General features: G+C 46.2%; 1 protein-coding gene across 6 annotated transcripts in view; it reads left to right on the forward strand.

Moving 5' to 3' along the window:
- Positions 1-16141, forward strand: part of LOC129834548 (E3 ubiquitin-protein ligase Arkadia-like) — a 44477-nt gene that overhangs the window by 14228 nt on the left and 14108 nt on the right. For all 6 annotated transcript variants that reach the window (XM_055899645.1, XM_055899649.1, XM_055899648.1 and 3 more), the window contains exons 3-4: positions 6376-6502; positions 15700-15857. In XM_055899645.1, coding sequence (XP_055755620.1) covers positions 6376-6502; positions 15700-15857 — 285 coding nt within the window. The remainder of the gene's footprint in view (positions 1-6375; positions 6503-15699; positions 15858-16141) is intronic.

Raw genomic sequence — 16141 nt, forward strand, 5'->3', positions numbered from 1 at the left:
GGTGGTTGTTGTCCTTGACAATCTTTTTGGCTTTCCTGTGACATCGGGTGCTGTATGTGTCCTGGAGGGCAGGTAGTTTGCCCCCGGTGATGTGTTGTGCAGACCGCCCCACTCTCTGGAGAGCCTAGCAGTTGTGGGTGGTGCAGTTGCTGTACCAGGCTGTGATATAGCATGATAGGATTCTCTCGATTGTGCATCTGTAAAAGTTTGTCAGGGTTTTGGGTGACAAGCCAAATTTCTTCAGCCTCCAGAAGTTGAAGAGGCCCCTGTTGCGCCTTCTTCACCACACTGTCTGTGTGGGTGGACCATTTCAGTTTGTCTGTGAGATGTGTACGCCGAGGAACTTAACTTTCTAGCTTCTCCACTACTGTCCCTTCGATGTGGATAGGGGGGTGCTCCCTCCGCTGTTTCCTGAAGTCCACGATCATCTCCTTTGTTTTGTTGATGTTGAGTGAGAGGTAGTTATCCTGACACCACACACCGAGTGCCCTCACCTCCTCCCTGTAGGCTGTCTCGTCAATCAATCAATCAATCAAATGTATTTATAAAGCCCTTCTTACATCAGCTGATGTCACAAAGTGTTGTACAGAAACCCAGCCTAAAACCCCAAACAGCAAGCAATGCAGGTGTAGAAGCATGGTGGCTAGGAAAAACTCCCTGAAAAGGACAGAACCTAGGAAGAAACCTAGAGAGGAACCAGGCTATGAGGGGTGGCCAGTCCTTTTCTGGCTGTGCCGGGTGGAGATTATAACAGAACATGGCCAAGATGTTCAAATGTTCATAGATGACCAGCAGGGTCAAATAATAATAATCACAATGGTTGTCGAGAGTGCAACAGGTCAGCACCTCAGGAGTAAATGTCAGTTGGCTTTTCATAGCCGATCATTAAGAGTATCTCTACCACTCCTGCTGTTTCTCTAGAGTTGAATACAGCAGGTCTGGGACAGGTAGCACGCCCGGTGAACAGGTCAGGATTCCATAGCCGCAGGCAGAACAGTTGAAACTGGAGCAACAGCAAGACCAGGTGGACTGGGGAGAGCAAGGAGTCATCAGGCCAGGTAGTCCTGAGGCATGGTTCTAGGGCTCAGGTCCTCCTCCTCCGAGAGAATTAGCGAGAGCATACTTAAATTCACACAGGACACCAGATAAGACAGCAGAAATACTTCAGATTTAACAGACTGACCCTAGCCCCCCGACACAAACTACTGCAGCATAAATACTGGAGGCTGAGACAGGAGGGGTCGGGAGACACGTTTGCCACGTCCGACGATACCCCCGGACAGGGCCAAACAGGCAGGATTTAACCCCACCCACTCTGACAAAGCACAGCCCCCACACCACTAGAGGGATATCTTCAACCACCAACTTAACATCCTGAGACAAGGCCGAGTATAGCCCACAATGAATTCCGCCACGGCACAACCCAAGGGGGGGCGCCAACAAGCCCACTACTGTTGTGTCGTCTGCAAACTTTATGATTTAGTTGGAGGCGTGCTTGGCCGCGCAGTCAATTGTTGAACAGGGAGCACAGTAGGGGGCTGACCATGCACCCTTGTGGGGCCCCAGTATTGAGGGTCAGCGAAGTGGAGATGTTGTTTCCTACCTTCACCACCTGGGGGCGGCCCGTCAGGAAGTCAGGAGGGTATTATGGTGTTGAATGCTGAGCTGTAGTCAATGGACAGCTTTCTTATGTAGGTATTCCTCTTGTCCAGATGGGATAGGGCAGTGTGATGACGATTGCATCATCTGTGGACCTATTGGGGCTGTATGCAAACTGAAGGGTGGCAGGTAAGGTGGAGGTGATATGATCCTTGACTAGTCTCGCAAAGCACTTCATGATGACAAGTGAGTGCTACAGGTGGCGATAGTCATTTAAAAACAATACTGCATAGTTTCCTAAGGACTCGAAGCGAGGCGACCATCTCTGTGGATGTATCTGTGGGTATTGAAGGATCATTAAAAAAAGAAATTCTGTCCAGTGTTTGAGCTCTATGCATCTTTGTAGATGCAGTGAGAAGTCCAGCATTTTCCATTCTTTTGACATAGCTCTTGTGCAGTGGAATACACACAGCGAAGTTAAGCCCAAGGTTTTGCTGGATTATGACCCCTGGGCCATGGCCAAGCCTGTTAGGATTTTTATACATTTACATAGGCTGAAAATGCCTGAAACAAAGAGGGCTATGTTCAAGAGACATTACAGTTTTTTTCCCACTCATATTCATATGCCTCTTTAGGAACCTCTGAGGCCAGCTCTTCAGCAGTTACCATGAATATACATGCTTTGATGGAGCTCTAATGTATGTGTTTCACTTTGAGACATACAAATTAGGGCGTGCGTCGCTCGCTATAAAAGGTGCTATAGAATGGCCCGGTGCTGTACACACACATTTCAAGTTCGACTATATATGCACATTTGAATTCCCTGTTGATTAGCAATTGCACCTTCCCTCCCACATATCTCAGTCTTGCGCACGGTCATTATTATGTAGCACATTCTCTTTGTTCTACCGAGGTCACTCACTGGCTCCTCTCTATCACACCCCTGAGTCACCCCGACCTGTGAATATGTGTGAAAAATAGACTTTGCACGCAAGGTGGGTAGGTACTGCTGATGGGAGGGCTAACCGACCTCGCACCAAAAGGGCATGTGTCTCCGCTCTTCTACCCAGAGCGCCAAACCTGGCAGCCCAGAAACCAGGCCTCTTCCTCGGTCTGAGCTGCAGGTGTCTGGGTTTATGCACCCTGTTTGTCCTCCCACAACACACCACATACAGCAGGGTAGAGCAGCACAGCACGCCTCTGACAACCACCTGCTGTTTCCCGAGCTGCACCGCTACAACACAAGCCAAAGAATGCCATTTTTCAAGGAACTCTTAATTTTCCATTCCTGCCTGACCCTTTTTCACCTCTCTCAGTTTAATGTCTTCATGTAGCTAATCTGTAATAGTGTTTCCACCCAGTGGCCCTGGGGAAGGATCGAGGGGGTCATGGGGCAAGGCTGCCTCTCACTGTGTCTTTTGCTATGGGAAGTAGGTGGGTGGAGAGGACTGACTCAAGCACTGAGCTCTAATCCCCACTGTAGCCTGCTAACAACAAGGGCTCTGAAGAGAAACTATGCCATTTTTCAGCAGATGAGAGGAGGGAGGGAGGCAGTCAGTAGAGATGGATCTCTATTGGCCAGAGGAGGGGATGAATATAATGGACATAAAAAGGCCCAATCACCAAGCTGCCTATTCACAAGACTTTAAATACATGGACATGACAGGAGTGTTTTAGTACTGTAATTCCTGTATTCATGTCACAATATAGACATATGCCATGCAGTAGGGTACGAAAATCATGACAGTTCTGTGTTAGGCCAAGCTGCATACACCCCTGAGGTCACACTCTGCCTTCTCTCAACTGCAAAATGGAGAATGCAGACACTACACACTGAAATAGATCTCTATTCAAAGCTAGCAGCCAGGACATTTCTCTTATTCGTCCATGTCAATAGTCACATCGGCCATTGTTCACAGTTTAGATGTGAGGTCATATAGTCTTCTTATTTACATTCCCTATACCAGGAAGTGTTTGTGTAGAGCAGTATGTTTCATGAGGGAGAGAGGTAGCTAGGTTAGGAGAGGGTGCTAAGCAGCAGCACCCAGTGGACCACTGCAATAGAACTCACTCGGGAGGGCTGATGTTCACTAGAGCAACAAGCCACTGCTCACTACACAGAAACACAGCATCTATGAGGCAACACATGGCACAGTTGAACCTAATGTTAGAAAATCATTTCAGTATAGTAATAATACACTGGACTAGAATTAATTTAGTTTTTGAACTGTACGTTTTAATCTTGTAAGATATGTCTGCAGATTAAACAGACAGTGAGTTTAAGTACCACATTTAGAACTAGCTGTTTGGGGTGGTGTGACAAAAACAACAAGCCTCTTGCCTTCCTGGTTGCGATGTTATGAAATTTTAAGTGTATTGAACACACTCCAGGCCTCTTCCTGACAGTGAGGCCAGGTCAGGCATGGCTGAAATGAGAACTGGACAGGGGACCAATCAGAGTGCAGATGCAGAGATTGCACTGCAAATCCTGCAGACAGTGGAGAGCAGAGCAGCATTTACTGACCTACATTTCACACAGGCCCAGTACACAGACTGTTAGCCTGCACACCCACACCACAAGCTTTGGGTGTGTTTCTCCCCTGGTGAGGAAGAACCACCAGAAGATGCTGGTGGAGGTTGTTTGTTGCTGCGTAACACACGTGAGCTGATGTGTTGTCAACCAGCCATCTTAGCAACAGAGCCTGCTATATACAGCAACAGACATGTACAGTATAACCTCTCTGGAATTAACTGCGTACTAAAATGGCTGCAATTTTAATTACGTAAAGAGAATTTCTGGCCACTTTATATGACTACAGTCCAAGGTTCTCACGTAGCAAAGAGTCTCATTTGATCATTATCGGTTCAACAATGTTTACATCAGGACTTACAAATTGCTGGATGTCTCTCTCCCCAGTATACTCTTATCTGTTAGGATGCCTAGTCACTTTACCCTGCCTTCATGGACATATTCTACATTACCAAAAGTATGTGGACACCTGCTCGCCGAACATCTCATTTCTAAATCATTGGTTATTAATATGGAGTTGGTCCCTTCTTTGCTGCTAGAACAGCCTCCATTCTTCTGGGAAGGCTTTCCACTAGGCTTTCCACTGTTAGAACATTGTTGTGGGGACTTGCTTCCAGTCAGCCACATAAGCATTAGTGAGGTCGGGCATTGATGTTGGGCGAATATGCCTGGCTCGTAGTCGGCGTTCCAATTCATCCCAAAGGTGGACGATGGGGTTGAGGTCAGGGCTCTGTTCAGGCCAGTCAAGTTCCTCCACACCGATCTTGACAAACCATTTCTGTTTGTACCTCGCTTTGTGAGGGCCTGCCCCAAACTGCTGCCACAAAATTGGAAACACAGAATCGTCTAGAATGTCATTGTATGCTGTAGCGTTAATATTTCCCTTCACTGGAACTACGGGGCCTAGACTGAACCGTGAAACAGCTCCAGATCATTATTCCTCCTCCACCAAACTTTACAGTTGGCATTATGCTTTCAGGCAGGTAGCGTTCTCCTGGCATTCGCCAAACCCATATTCGTCTGTCGGACTGCCAGATGGTGAAGCGTGATTCACGGCTGCTTGGCCATGGAAACCCAATTCATGAAGCTCCCGACGAACAGTTCTTGTGCTGATATTGCTTCCAGAGGCAGTTTGGAACTCAGTAGTGAGTGTTGCAACCGAGGACAGACAATTATTTTACGCGCTTCGGCACTTGGCTATCTTGTTCTGTGGCTTGTGTGGCCTACCACTTCGCGGCTGAGCCATTGTTGCTCATAAACATTTCCACAATAACAGCACTTACAGTTGACCGGGGCAGCTCCAGCAGGGCAGAAATTTGACGAACTGACTTGTTGGGAAGGTGGCATCCTATGGCCGTGCCATGTTGAAAGTCACTAAGCTTTTGGCTCCCGAGTGACGCAGCAGTCTAAGATACTGCATCTTAGTGCTAGAGTCGTCACTGCAGACCCTGGTTCGATTCCAGGCTGTATCACAATCGGCCGTGATTGGGAGTCCCACAGGGCGGCGCACAATTGGCCCAGCGTCGTTAAGGTTTGGCCGGGGTAGGCCGTCATTGTAAATAAGAATTTGTTGACTTGCCTAGTTAAATAAATAAATAAACTGACTTGCCTAGTTAAATAAATAAAAATATTGCATGCATGTGTGCTCTATTTTATACAACTGTTAGCAACCAGTGTGACTGAAATAGCAGAAGCCACTAATTTGAAGGGGTGTCCACATACTTTTGTGTGTATATAGCTCCACATTGATCTGGTACTGGTACTCCCTGTATATAGCTCCATTCTTGTGTATTTTATTTTATTCCTCTTGTGTTAAAAACAATTACATATTTTTTTTACTCTGCATCAATTGGAAAGGTTTGTAAGCAAGCATTTCACTATATAGTCTATACCACTTGTATTCATTTAACAACCCTACCTGCATGTACATAATTATAACAATTACCTCGACACCGGTGCCCTCGCGCATTGACACATTGACTCTGTACTGGTACCCCCTGTATATAGCCCCGCTATTGTTATTCACTGCTGCTCTTTAATTATTTGTTTTTCTTATCTCTTACTTTTTTCCAAATTTTAATTTTTTAGTTATTTTCTTAACTGCATCGTTGGTTAAGGGCTCGTAAGTAAGCATTTCACTGTAAGGTCTACACCTGTTGTATCCGGCGTATGTGACAAATAAATCAAATTTGATTTGATTCGGCGCATATGATGAATAACTTTGATTTGACTGTGTTGTGTTCCAGGTTCTCTGGATGAAGACGTGGTGGTGATCGAGGCGACCCCAGCACCCCCTGTCCCAGCCAGCGAGGAGATCAACGTCACCTCCACCGACAGCGAGGTGGAGATAGTCAACGTGGGAGATGGCTTCAGGTGAGCACCTTCCCCCGTCTCCTCTGAGGAGATCAACGCTGTACAGAGCTAATGAACCACAGTGGAAAATCGAATGAAGTGACATGGTAAAGTACTTTGGCTGTGAAATTCTCTCGGGAGTAAAAACATCCATCTCAATATTTCCCCCCATCTTTAAGCTGTGAAAGCAATCTAAATGACACCAGCCTTCATTTGTGTCCTGAGACAGCCTGGCCCTGCAGTACTGACAGTACTTTATCCTCGTGGCTCTGTCGATATAATCACAGTCAACTGTGGTGTGTCTAATAGCGGCTCGCTGAGCACTGGCTTCTCATCAAGTGTCATAACATATACTGAGACTGCCACATTGGGCTGGGGTAGTGTTTTTCCAGGATACCTCAGAAATGCAGCATCGGCTCTTGGAGTGCTATTTGGCCCCTATGGAGAAGTTGCTGGTATCGCTGTGGCAGGGGAGATAATTCTCATCTGGGATTGGCCGTGAAGCTGGCAGGCTGCAGCATTGCACTGGCATTCCACAGCTCTCCCAGCTGTTGCTATCGCTGTCTTCTTCAAGGGCAAGGCTTCCATACTGTAATACACAAGCTCTCTCCCCATCCTCCATCAACAATCTAACGAGAGACCCTCTCTCCCCCCAGGGCATTCTCATCTGACCCTCAGTTCACTCTGATCCAGGTCCAGTTACCTCTGATGCCCCTGTCAGGGAACTGCAGGTTCAGTTCGTCTCTCTGGTACAGTCTCTGATCTAGAGAACCAGGACATTAGATCCAGGTGGATTTGCTTTTCTTCTCGCGGCATGCTCTCCTGAACCGATATGATTACTAAAACATGGGAAATAAATGCCAGCTGGTTACAGGTTACCAGGGCTTTTGGCAGGCTTTGTGAAGTGGGTACCCAGAGTGTACTCTTTCTACATAGACCTAGGCCTACATGATTTCTCTATCTGACTCATGTGGGATGTCTTCTGAAAATGCTCTCTGCCATGACCTGAGGAGAGTTGATCTCATTCATTGGGATTTTACAGCAGTGCCAGCCAGTGTGAGAGCCCAGTATATCGGTACTGTTATAGTGGTGTTCCTCTCGGATTTGTTTCTAGTTGTCTCCCCTTGTCTTCCTCTCCTTGAACCCCTCTCCTCTCTTTAATTGTTATTGAGGTGTCTTGGTGCATAGCGCTGAGAATCATTTCCACCAGCTTGATTCCATTATCTCACCCTCTGCTGCCAGAAATAGCAAGGCCTGTGAATTTCACTCCTGCCAGCAAAGTCACTCTGTCAACCCAAATGAATTGCGCTCTCTTTGTGATATGCGTTGCCTCTTGTGAGACAAATGAGCAGAATTCCAGCAGAAATTCTGCTCCGGCAGTCAAATGGTCGGTTTCAGTTACTGTAGCGTTTATCTTGTAGAAAACTTTTATACATGCCAGCAAAGTCACAACACAACACTAAACAATACATTTATTGCACTATAACGGTGACAAACGGTGCCCACAAACTGTTAGGGCCTACAGTGCTTTCGGAAAGTATTCAGACCCCTTGACTTTTTCCAAATGTTATATTAGAGCCTTATTTTAAAATCGCTAAAACATTTTTTTTTATTGATCTACATACAATGCCCCATAATGACAAAGCGAAAACAGGTTTTTAGAATTTTTTGAAATGTATTAAAAATTCAAAACAAATGCCTTATTTAAATAAGTACTCAGACCTATTACTATGAGAGCCGAAATTGAGCTCAGGTGCATCCTATTTCCATTGATCATCATTGAGATGTTTCTACAACTTGATTGGATTCCACCTGTGGTAAATTCAATTGATTGGAGAAGGGCCTTGGTCAGGGAGGTGGCCAAAAACCTGATGGTCACTCTGACATAGCTCCTGAGTTCCTCTGTGGAGATGGGAGAACCTTCCAGAAGGACAACAATCTCTGCAGCACTCCACCAACCAGGCATTTATGGTAGAGTGGCCAGAGAGAAGCCACACCTCAGTAAAAGGCACATGACAGCCCGCTTGGACTTTGCTAAAAGGCACCTAAAGGACTCAGAACATGAGAAATAAGATTCTCTGGTCTGATGAAACCAAGATTGAACTCTTTGGCCTGAATACCAAGCGGCACGTCTGGAGGAAACCTGGCACCATCCCTACGGTGAAGCATGGTGGTGTCAGCATCATGCTGTGGGGATGTTGATGAAAACCTGATCCAGAGCATTCAGGACCCTAGACTGGGCCGACGGTTTACCTTCCAACAGGACAACAACCCTAAGCTCACAGCCAAGACAATGCAGCAGTGGCTTCGGGACAAGTCTCTGAATGTCCATGAGTGGCCCAGCCAGAGCCCGGACTTGAACCTAATCGAACTTCTCTGGAGAGACCTGAAATTAGCTGCGCAGCGACGCTCCCCATCCAATCTGACAGAGCTTGAGAGGATCTATAGAGAAGAATGGGAGAAACCCCCCAAATACAGGTGTGTCTCGCTTATAGCTTCATACTCTAGAAGACTCGAGGCTGTAATCTTTGCCAAAGGTGCTTCAACAAAGTACGGTGTAAATGGTCTGAATACTATTGTAAATGTGATATTTGTTTTTTTATTTTGAATACATTTGCAAGAATTTCTAAAAACAGTTTTTGCTTTGTCATTATGGGGAATTGTGTGATGAGTATTTTTTTAAATCCATTTTAGAATAAACGTAACAAAATGTGGAAAAAGTTGAGGGGTCTGAAAACTTTACAAAAAGCTGTCCCAATAGCAAAGTCCCAACAGCAGTCCCAACACCTTACCACTGCTACTCCTGGCTATCAGCGGAGCCTTGTCTGGCAGCGAAACAGTTCATTCAGCCTAATTTACTGACTTTAAAAAACATAGCTGATATGGCAGACCGCTTAAAGAAATGTGGTTTCTACTGACAATTGAGATGTTCAAACTATGGCGTAAGGGGACGACGTGAGGATGAGGCAATCTGTTATTTTGATTAAGACATTAATGAGCGAGTTAGGACAGATGTTTTTCAATATAACTATTCGTTTAGCACTTTTGAAATGGGCTGTTTTTACAGTGTTCTCCCTGTACACCAATTCAGAAACGTAGGATAAATAAAGGCGGCATATAGGCAGACAATGAAAGCTCTTACAATATTCAATGATTGAATTTCTCTAAAACAGGTTATAGGCACCACCAAGTCAGATCAGTAGGTGAAAATAGATTAAATTATTAGTGAGGCACATGGGCTACTAACAGCTTACTACACAACATACATTTAGTATTACTTTCTTAGCTACAGTATACATATCTACCTGGCATATTCCATTTATGCAGCAGCATACAAGATATTTTTGGACTCAGTGTTATGCTGTGCTCACTTGAACAGGAAAGTGGCGCGGTGGTCCTTCGTGGGCAAATTTTGGCATCAAACTCTATCATCAGTCTGGCATTCTCTGGATTTATGGTGTTTTCAAGACAACTGGGAACTCTAAAAAAAAAAAAAAAAGGAAAAAAAAGATGGAGACTCATGATGACGTCCGTGATCTTGAGGTCGGAGCTCTAGAAATAGGCCCGAGTTCCCACCTTGGAATTGTGCGTTGGATTACCATTCAAAATGTATTTTCCCACTTGGAGCTTGTTTTCTTCCGAGTTCCCAGTTGTCCTGAACTCACTGAAGTCTGAGATTTCCCAGTTAAGAGTTTCCAGTTTTGAGCACGACAGAAGTCATGCTGGATTGACAGCATGGCCAATGTTGAATGTTTATCCTTTTTAATCTTGGAAAAGAGACCCTTAAACCCAGAGTTGGACCACACACCCACTCCACCAGAATAGCAGGCTAGTGATTGCTTTGCAATGCTTGCAGTTAGCCACTGATTCCTTTCAAACCACTCATTGTTGAATTTACGATTTCCAACTTGTTGTGTAATGTTTGTCCAATGGCCGATGAGCACCGATGCGTTTTATCTATAATTTCTCATTATTATTTATCTTCATATGACAGGGATTGAAAAGGATTTATCAGTAGATTGTCGACTTGATTCATGATGACTGCTAGCTAAGATTTTCATTCCAATCAAAGCTACTGTAGATCTAACGTGATTTGATGTAATTTTATCTGTGGCCAATGACCTTAAGCCTTCTTGGATGGACACTGCTAATGTAATTTTATGGCAGCACCCAAGGGGCTTGAATTTGAGGTCTACCCGTAGATTTTGCAGTGATGTAGTTCACCGCTGACACTGTTCTGACACTGTCATTGTAATTAAGAATTTGTTCTTAACTAACTTGCCTAGGTAAATAAAGGTTACATTTCAAAAAATCAAAAAAAATTAATGTCCCCATGCGTGACAGAACACTGAGCCAATCACGGCGCAACTCGAGAACACTACCAACCGCTACGCTCCGTATTTTCTGCTGGCTGCCCCACCCCCACGAAAGCACTGAGCTAGGCTGAAACCCCTGCATTTTTGAGCTTCCCTTCTCAAGAAAGCAAAAAAGAGACCAACTTGGTATGCGGCTTTATTAACTCAGTGATATAAAAAAAAATTAAATACATTGTTTTGGAACAAATATGTGACACGTATTAATGCCAAAATAACGTGCAAAACAGGAAACAAAAAAAGATAAACAGCTGGGGCTCAAAACAGCCCTGAATGACTGGTTGCTCCTGCTTGTATGTAATGGCTAGGTATCTGGGGAGTAAAGTAATCAAAATAAACCTACATAGGGGATTTTATGTATCCTTTTTATCCCATTGCAGGTCAAAACACTGTTCTGACACTTAAAAATACTTCAAGGTTTACTGCAGGTTTTCTGAATAGGCAAATTCTCTCAACCCTGTGCCTGTCACCAGTCTCTAGATGTGCACAAAGCATACCATAGGTCTAAAGATATCAGGAGTGGCCAGCCCAATGAGCCCTCTGCATTTTCATGTTTTTTTCCATTTCATCTGAATGACATGCATATGTTCAGGGTGGCATTAAGTAAGGCCTATTGATCAGGGGAATGGATGGCTGACTGGAGAGGAGATAGTTTTCTAGTAATCCCAGGTGAGCCTCCCAGCTGCTGTGTCCTTGAATGAATCGCTAATTTGCTTCAGTAAATACTCAGCTAGCTACATAAATGCAAACTTAATGAGGCCGTGTCATGCACTTGCATGTTAGTGGATTGGTTGGTTTCTGTCACTGTATAGTGTGTTAACTAGCTAGCTAATCCACCTTGTGTAATTATGCTCCTTACTAATGTAATCCTTGGCATAGCATGCTAGCATTGTTATCAATAAGTTTAAGTTTGTTAAACCCAGTCATTATGCTTTCAGGAAGATAATCAGCCAAATATGGCCTACTCAATAATGGCTAGAGAGGAGGTACACAGCACAGCCATGTCATGGAGTGTTCTGTCTAAACAGGCCCGTTGGGGCCAGAGAAGGTTCTGGAAGCCTCTTGTCTCTCTGGTATGACCAGTCATGTGGCATCACTTCCCATTATTTTCAGGATGAGAGGAGCCCCCTCCACATTCTACAAACAACAAACACTAAAATAGGCAACTCCATATCTTGCCCAGTTAGAGTCCTATGATATTGACCTACAGTATCTATCGTATAATACATTTAGTGCCTGCAAGGAATGTGATCATGTTGTTTTCAAGGGTAGGTTTTTAGATGTAGGATATTTGTTCTGTATGTAGGGCAGTGCAATGAAGTGTTGAGTAGTGTCTGGCTGTTCCCAGAATGGGACCCTCTGTGTGAAACCTAAGGTCAGTTAGTGGTGCTCCCTCTCTCAGGCCCTGACCGTTGACGTGACTCATCTCCAGGCTCCCAGTTCTCTGTGTGTATGTGCTGTGAGTGGAATGCGGGGAGTGGGGGAAAACCGGGGGGGTTTCTAGGCGGGGGTTAATAGTAGCAAGTCTTCACATCTCAGGAAAGTGTGTGCGTGCATGCGTGTGAAGAGGAACCAGAGCAGGAACAAGAAGAGTAATAACATACTGTTGATTTGTGTGGATGAGCAGTTTAAAGAACAGGTTTAGAGACCAGTTCAGGCTGCTGTGGAGTGTAATAGCAGGATGGCAGGCAGGGTCTCTCTATAGCTCTGCATAGTGCATAGCATACCCAGAGAAGAGCTACACTGGGGATCAGGCCACATGCCTCCGGTTGTTTTTAGCAGTGAAGCCAAGCCCCTCTTCCAGAGGCCAGCTCATCTGACCACTCTCTCTGGGCTCACCATCTCAGTGAGCCCATTCTGCAGGTCTGGAACCCCAATGGAGAATTTCACCCACTTGGCTTGACTGACTGGAGCTTTAGTGGCCCTGTTAATTTCTCCCATGTTCCCTCTGTCCCACAGACACACGATTAGCTTGCCCGTGATTGATTGTTCCCTGACTGTGCTCCTCTGTAGATTTATTCAGGTTGTGCAGTGTGACTTATTTTAAACGGTGTTATCCAAGAGTTGATAAGGCTAAACGTACCTGGCCTTTTCAGAAATATTCAGGGGGGAAGAGATCGGGGGGGAGATCAGTAAGGGGGGGAAGAGATCAGTAAAGGGGGAAGAGATCACTAAGGGCCCTCTAAGAAATAGAAAAGGGCTGTCTTTTTCAGAGAGTGTGTAAATATTTGGAGTGTGATACAGATGGGTTTATATAAGCATTGCTCTCTCTCTCTCCCTCACCCCAGCCCTTGCTCTCCATCTCCCTCCTCCCTCTCTGGTGCTCCCTCACTTTCTCTATCACTCTTCCTCCCTCCCCCTCGCTCTCTTCCTTAATCTCCCTCCCTCCGCTCTCTCACTGTATCGCTCCCTCTCTCTCCCTGTAGATATCCCTCACTCCCTTCGCTCTCTCTCCCCTTATCTCTCTCCCTCTCTCTTCATGCTAGGTTGGCCATATTCTCCCTAGGTATTTCCGGGAAGTGAATGAGCAGAGTGTTGTTAGTTAACGAGAGGGTGTGTGTGTGTGTTTTATTTCCCCATCTTCGCCTGCACCTCCCAGAGATGCCCTGGCTTGCAGGAGAATGCAGAGAAGGGCTGTTTCTGAAGGGGGAGGTGTAGCGAGGAGTACTGGATGTGTAGGTCAAAGAGCAGCAGGATGAGCAATACCGGTTTTCCGCTAAAAGATCCTTTGTTTACTGTGCAGAGAGGATAATGGTTGGGATAGAGGGTGTGAGTATGCATAAGTGCCATATTCAGTATCAGTGAATGCTTTGGATTTTGGTGCAGAACATGCAGCTTGCGCTTCTGTCTTGCTGTGATGTAGTACCAGATGCTTCATAATGTTTGTTTCCACACACAGTCCATTTAGTCCCTTAATTGTGTCGCCCTCTCCCTCCTCCCCCCAGTACCATAGCCTTTATACACAGTCCATAGATCCCGTCCCTGCAGTTAGCCCCACATTACCCCACTGCCGAGCCCTCTCTAAGCCCTCGGGCATTTGGCAGAGTGCGCGTGGAGATGGCAAAACCCTGGTCCTGCCAAGCCCCCAGTTCCCACAGTGTTCATGTTTACTGTGTTCTGTTTTCCCCTCGCCCCCACCCCTCAGAGGCCACGGTGGTAAACAGGTATTTACAAAATAATCCCAGGTCTACGTTGTGGGTAATTAGGTGCTTGTCCCTGGTGGGCTAGCCTGCTCCCTGGGCCCCGAGGTGGGCTAGCCTGCTCCCTGGGCCCCGAGGTGGGACAGAGGAGGAGCAGGTGCCAATTACAGTGCAATCAAGCCACACCCCCTGTACTAGCTCTCTGTGTGTACCATCTTCACTGCTCCACATGGGTGAGAACTGCCCCATGGGACATGCCATGGCTTTTCTTCCTATTTTCTGCATTGCCAACATTAGAAGTTGCACTAATAGGTTTTTGTTGCCTTCCGTTCTTTTTCGTTTGTTGTGAAGTGTGTCCGTCTGACAGGAAATGGAATGGACTGCAGTATGAGCTAATGGGATCCCCCCCACATCACAGCACCGATGCAGCCCACAGCAGTTAGAATGGCATTTCCTCTGCTGAATTGTGTGAGAAGACGGAGTGTGAGTGGACACACTCTCTCACACGCCTGCTTATTAGAAGGACTTCTTAGGCCTACATGGCTGTGTGTGTGTGGCGCTGCTATTGTTGTGCACACACACACTGGTCTCACTGGAATAGCAGCAGCCCACCATGCTTGTCTGTAATCTTATTGTTTTAATGATGCAACCTGTGGTTTAGTGGTTCCAGCAGCAGCCCTGTGTTGAGAGGAGCAAGAGTCTCTCTGCTCCTGGCTCTCCCCTTCCCTCAGCCTGGTCTTGGCCATCAGGCCTGGTTCACTGCTCTCCCTCTTCCCCAGCCTCATCTCTCCATGTCTCCATGACAGGCTGCTTTACGGCAGGCACTTTATCCCCTAGGCTCCCCCCTCTCATCCTGCTTTACGGCACACTGATACTCTCTGGACTCCCACATCACACAAGATAGCGGAAGGCAGGAGGAAAGAGTGAGGCAGTGAGATGCGGAGAGAGGAAGACTGCAAAAGGGAGAGGGAAGAGAGCACAGTCAATAATGCACAATGGTTGTGACTTGAGCAAATGTGTGTGGTAGCTGAGGCTAAATGAGGTAGAGGTGTTTCTGTGTGTTGGATGTTGAATTGTGTTTTCCACAAGGTTGTTTTTTAGTGGGTGTGGTGGAAGAAACCATGTGTGTAAAACAAACATGATCTTTCTATGTGGTTCTCAAAAGTTTGCACAGCTGTGTGTCTCTCTCATACGCACGGCTGTGTGTAGACTGTCTTTTTGAATAAGCTGCAGCGCTAGCACTCATGTCAGCTAGCTCTTATTTACATTCCAGCCAGGTGTTCCAGCAGCTCCCATAGTGAGCCCGATTTGTGCTCATCACACAGAAAAAGCCGTGTGGACCATCCCCTGCCTCCAAATGACAACGTTTCAACTTTCCCTTTTAGTACATAAATGACATCATAAAATGAACTGTTGTTCATATATTTATTTAAAGGACAATCAGGCTGGGAAAGCAAGAGATTTGCTTTGGGAGGAAAAATAGGCTGAATTGTCTGGATTGTCTCACTTCTCCATGAAGTCTTATGGACTGGTTCTCATCCACTGACCACCGGTCTCCAGTGAGAGGGCTGTGTGGTCAGCAATCTCATAGAATTGTTACAATACCGTAGCCCAGGCCCGGGGTCCAGATAACCTGGCATTATCTGGTTGTTTACCCCCCTCTCCCCTCCTTCCTCTCTAACTGGCTGTGTGTTTGTGTCTACAGGCCTCGCTCGGTGGGGGGCCACGGCAGGATGTACTGGGGCCCCAGCTGCTCCCAGAACCGACCCCAGGAGCTGCGCAGCCGCCACCGCCTCTCTACCGTCATTCAGCCGCTGCGCCAGAGCGCCGGGGAGGTGGTGGACCTCACAGTGGACGAGGATGGTGAGCATGAGGACGTGCCGACCCCCAATACCACTCTGAGATGAACTATATGATGTAACAGTCACATAGACGTCCTAGACTTGGCCTCTGTTTTTCCACTGTCTTTTCTTTCAAAGCTAGGCTCATTTGTCTTTCAACACAAAGGCGAGTTTACAGTAGTCCTCTGAGGCATTTGTCCTCTTAAGGACAGTCATTTTTATATGAGCAACATACAAATGGTTGCATGTTCTCTCTCTCTGTGTGTGTCAGTGTCACACACACACACGGATACAGAGAAGCAAGTT

This window comes from Salvelinus fontinalis, chromosome 35 (genome assembly GCF_029448725.1).
Source record: "Salvelinus fontinalis isolate EN_2023a chromosome 35, ASM2944872v1, whole genome shotgun sequence".
In the NCBI taxonomy this organism is placed as follows: domain Eukaryota; kingdom Metazoa; phylum Chordata; class Actinopteri; order Salmoniformes; family Salmonidae; genus Salvelinus; species Salvelinus fontinalis.